General features: G+C 48.6%; 1 protein-coding gene across 2 annotated transcripts in view; it reads right to left on the bottom strand.

The window, feature by feature from the left end:
- Positions 1-5,000, bottom strand: part of LOC138968799 (serine-rich adhesin for platelets-like) — a 275,839-nt gene that overhangs the window by 149,117 nt on the left and 121,722 nt on the right. For both annotated transcript variants that reach the window (XM_070341443.1, XM_070341444.1), the window contains one exon: positions 1,105-1,132. In XM_070341443.1, the coding sequence (XP_070197544.1) occupies positions 1,105-1,132 (28 nt within the window). The remainder of the gene's footprint in view (positions 1-1,104; positions 1,133-5,000) is intronic.

The following is a 5,000-nucleotide window of genomic DNA, read 5'->3' as shown; positions in this document are numbered from 1 at the left end:
CATAATTTATTGTACATGTCTTCATGTATACACAGATGATTGAGGTCAGCGCAAGTGAAGAGAGACAAAGGCACACTTTGGTTCCACATTTCAGCAATAGACACAGGTGCGAAAGCCACGTAACCATTCCAATAACGGATTAGAAATGTCCCGTAGCCTCAAACACAGAGCAAGAAAGCTGGAGGGAAGTCTTCAAAGCACACAGAGATAACCATGAACGAAAGGCGAAATAAGGGAAAATTAATGGATAACACAAGTGCGAACATACGTGTACACGTAAGACACTTAACCAGGTGTAACTTCAGCTTTCTCATTGTCGTGGCTTACTATACTCGTTGGTTTAATTTACTGCAAATGTCCCTTTGCCTGCCAGTGGTATGTGCCTGAAGTGTGGGGAACTTCTAAATATTACGTGACTGTGCCCCGTTATACTGGACAACAGCTGCAAGGAAGGTGGGGGTATGTTTTTGTAAAACTGAAACCCCACAGAGAAGAATCTAGTCCATTCAAAACATTAAGGAGTTTGGTAACTTAATTATTTATTATTTCAAAGGACAGTCCTCATGAGTATAAATAAGCTGTTTCGAGGGACACACAATGTACGTTTGTAAAAACAGAAAAAGCAGCCCCTTATTTCTCGATGACCAATAAGCCGAGGCGTATGTCTGTTCGGTCCTAAACCCCAACCACTCTCCGCCTACTCCCATCATAATCAATAATACTACAAATCATCTGCAGAGCTCAAAATGTAACAATGCAAAGAAAGGAAGGAGAAATGATCGAACAAACTAACTAACCAACCTTTCAACCAACCGACCCTTCAAACTCACTAACTAACATGCAAATACACAAACAAGCAAACAACCACATAAAAGAACGAGAAAACGTAGAAATACGAGTAAAAACCTCTTACAAACAGCTGTGCATAATTATGAAGGACAAACAAAAGGAGACAAATAAAAAAGAAACAATGACAGTGAATCTGAGTACATTATCAGCAATCTAACAACTGTTTATGCTAACCATCTAACCAATCAACCAACCACTGAGCAAGCCGGTTGAGCAGAAATTTCATGCAGAATAATTGTATTGAAAGTTGCTTACCTTGTTCTCTCACATGGCCGTTCCGTTTCTGAAAAATAAGAGCAAAAATAGATCAGGCTTTATGCATCCCCAGAAAATGAATCATTGAATAGTTTGGAAGAGAATGAGAGAAAAACATACTTGTTTGTCTGTCTTTGTGTCTGTGAGTGTGTCTGTCTGTCCGGTTCATTCAAGCAGTTACGATGTGGTCACTTCAACCAAAGCCACTGTTGTGGATGGAATCAGTTACTGGTCCGGACTATAAAGGCGTCCGCGTGTAAATCATACAACTCGCTAAGATACAAGGACAGGAGGAAATGGTCACCTGCGAGATAATCCCAGGTTTAGCCGAAGACTATAAAAATCAATCCCCTGGTCTATTATGCAATATACCTCATTAAGCTCTTCAATCGTCTTTTTTCGAGTAAGGAGGGCGTGGTGGGGGTGTCTGTAGCCATTATATATCAACATTGCATATACCTGGAAGTCTAAAAGTTTGAGAGGTCTGTGTGTAAATATGTATACTCTTCGTTCTAGTAAATTTATTGCTTCCTCTCCTCGAACTGTCTTAAATTATCTCACACTTTCTTTTTTGTCTAGAGCTACGTCTCTCTCTCTCCCTTTCTCTCTCCCTCTCTCTCTCTCCCCCTCTGTCTCCCCCCTCTCTCTCTCTCCCCAACTCTCTGACTCTCTCTCTCTCTCCCCCTCTGTCTCCCCCCCCCTCTCTCTCTCTCCCCTACTCTCTGACTCTCTCTCTCTCTCTCCCCCTCTGTCTCCCCCCCCTCTCTCTCTCTCCCTACTCTCTGACTCTCTCTCTCTCCCCCTCTGTCTCCCCCCCTCTCTCTCTCTCTCCCCTACTCTCTGACTCTCTCTCTCTCCCCCTCTGTCTCCCCCCCTCTCTCTCTCTCCCCCCAACTCTCTGACTCTCTCTTTCCCCCTCTGTCTCCCCCCCTCTCTCTCCCCTACTCTGACTCTCTCTCTCTCTCTCCCCCTCTGTCTCCCCCCCCCTCTCTCTCCCCTACTCTCTGACTCTCTCTCTCTCTCTCCCTCTGTCTCCCCCCCTCTCTCTCTCCCCCCTACTCTCTGACTCTCTCTCTCTCTCCCTCTGTCTCCCCCCTCTCTCTCTCTCTCTCCCCAACTCTCTGACTCTCTCTCTCTCTCTCTCCCCCTCTGTCTCCCCCCCTCTCTCTCTCCCCCCTACTCTCTGACTCTCTCTCTCTCTCCCCCTCTGTCTCCCCCTCTCTCTCTCTCCCCTACTCTCTGACTCTCTCTCTCTCTCTCCCTCTGTCTCCCCCCTCTCTCTCTCTCTCCCCTACTCTCTGACTCTCTCTCTCTCTCCCCCTCTGTCTCCCCCCCTCTCTCTCTCTCCCCTACTCTCTGACTCTCTCTCTCTCTCCCCCTCTGTCTCCCCCCCCCTCTCTCTCTCTCCCCTACTCTCTGACTCTCTCTCTCTCTCTCCCCCTCTGTCTCCCCCCCTCTCTCTCTCTCCCCTACTCTCTGACTCTCTCTCTCCCCCTCTGTCTCCCCCCCTCTCTCTCTCCCCTACTCTCTGACTCTCTCTCTCTCTCTCTCCCGCTCTGTCTCCTCCCCCCTCTCTCTCTCCCCCCTACTCTCTGACTCTCTCTCTCTCCCCCTCTGTCTCCCCCTCTCTCTCTCTCCCCTACTCTCTGAATCTCTCTCTCTCTCCCCCTCTGTCTCCCCCCCTCTCTCTCTCCCCCCTACTCTCTGACTCTCTCTCTCCCCCCCCTCTGTCTCCCCCCTCTCTCTCTCTCCCCTACTCTCTGACTCTCTCTCTCTCTCTCCCCCCCTCTGTCTCCCCCTCTCTCTCTCTCTCCCCCCTACTCTCTGACTCTCTCTCTCCTCCTCTGTCTCCCCCCTCTCTCTCTCTCCCCTACTCTCTGACTCTCTCTCTCTCTCCCCCTCTGTCTCCCCCCCCCCTCTCTCTCTCCCCTACTCACCGACTCTCTCTCTCTCCCCCTCTGTCTCCCCCCCCCCTCTCTCTCTCTCCCCTACTCTCTGACTCTCTCTCTCTGTCTCCCCCTCTGTCTCCCCCCCTCTCTCTCTCCCCCCTACTCTCTGACTCTCTCTCTCTCTCTCCCCCTCTGTCTCCCCCCCCCCTCTCTCTCTCTCTCCCCTACTCTCTGACTCTCTCTCTCTCTCTCTCTCCCCCTCTGTCTCCCCCCCTCTCTCTCTCCCCTACTCTCTGACTCTCTCTCTCTCTCTCCCCCCCCCCCCCCTCTCTCTCTCTCCCCTACTCTCTGACTCTCTGCCTCTCTCTCTCCCCCCCCCCCCCCTCTCTCTCTCTCCCCTACTCTCTGACTCTCTCTCTCCCCCCTACTCTCTGACTCTCTCTCTCTCTCTATCTCAGTTATTTTCTCAGGCACCAGGATTGGCTCCGCATAACTCAAACCAACTCATATTGAACCGTCATGTCGCATACATTTATAGGGCTTACGTTCCTTGGTTTCTCAGATTCCTACATTTTTTTTTATCAAAACATTACCAAACACACATGCAACCGAACATCAGAGAGAGAGAGAGAGAGAGAGAGAGAGAGAGAGATAGAGATAGAGAGAGAGAGAGACAGAGAGAGAGAGAGAGAGACTCAGACTCAGACTCAGACTCAGAACTTTATTTTAAAAGGATAAAGGTTTTAGGCAAAGCCTATTCTTCCAACCTGTCCTTTATACAACACATAAAGACAGACGGACATAAAAAAATAAAAATTCAATCATATAAGATACAGAATTACATTGTATGGATTGCAACACAATGTGCATTTAAGGAATTATATAGGGAGAGAGAGAGAGAGAGAGAGAGAGAGAGAGAGAGAGAGAGGGAGAGAGAGAGAAAGAAAGAGAGAGAGTGAGAGAGAGAGAGAGAGAGAGTGAGAGAGAGAGTGAGAGAGAGAGAGAAACAGAGAGAGACAGAGAGAGACAGACAGAGAGAGGAGAGACAGACAGAGAGAGGAGATAGACAGAGAGAGGTGGGGAGAGAGAGAGAGAGAGAGAGAGAGAGAGAGAGAGAGAGGAGAGAGAGAGAGAGAGAGACAGAGAGAGAGAGAGAGAGAGACAGAGAGCGAGAGAGATAGAGAGAGCGAGATAGAGAGAGAGAGATAGAGAGAGACAGAAATACAGAGAGAGAGACAGACAGAGAGAGGAGATAGAGACAGAGAGAGGTAGAGACAGAGAGAGGTGGAGAGAGAGAGAGAGATAGAGAGAGCGAGATAGAGAGAGAGAGATAGAGAGACAGAGATACAGAGAGAGACAGAGACAGAGAGAGGAGATAGAGAGAGGTGGAGGGAGAAACAGAGAAAGGGAGAGAGAGAGAGAGAGATAGAGATAGAGAGAGAGAGAGACAGAGACAAGGCAGAGAGACAGAGGCGGAGGGAGAGACAGAGAAAGGGAGAGACAGAAAAACAGAGAGAGAGAGAGGGAGAGACAGACACGAACAGACAGACAGACACAAACGCCCTAAATCCCATCTCACTCACTCATACTTAAAAATAACTCGGGAACACCGCCCATACCTTAAAAATCCAGCATCGCGACACAGAAAAGGTAAGCCTCCGCCACCACAGCGGCGGTTTGAGAGGTCGCCGTTGCAGCATGGCCACCACTGTCCCCTTGGTCATATTCACACTAAACTAAAAGTGACCGACACTGGACACTCTGATATATATATACGCACAGGTGTCACATAATATGACAGCATCGTAATAGTTTGTCTTTCTTCCTTGGCGACTCATCATACGAACGTACTTGCCTGCCAAGCTATGTGTGTTTTGTCTCCCTATTGTCGGTGACAGGCAACCTCAAATCGTCCCATTCATTTTGTGTGTGATTTGATCATTTCTGGTTTTGATCGCGATCAGAAATGTATACATAAAAGTAACACCACGGTTTTTAGTATTTTTT

The sequence above is a fragment of the Littorina saxatilis genome, linkage group LG6, assembly GCF_037325665.1.
Source record: "Littorina saxatilis isolate snail1 linkage group LG6, US_GU_Lsax_2.0, whole genome shotgun sequence".
Taxonomy (NCBI): Eukaryota; Metazoa; Mollusca; class Gastropoda; order Littorinimorpha; family Littorinidae; genus Littorina; species Littorina saxatilis.
Note: the sequence above shows the minus strand (reverse complement) of the source record. Positions and strands in the feature narration are given on the sequence as shown.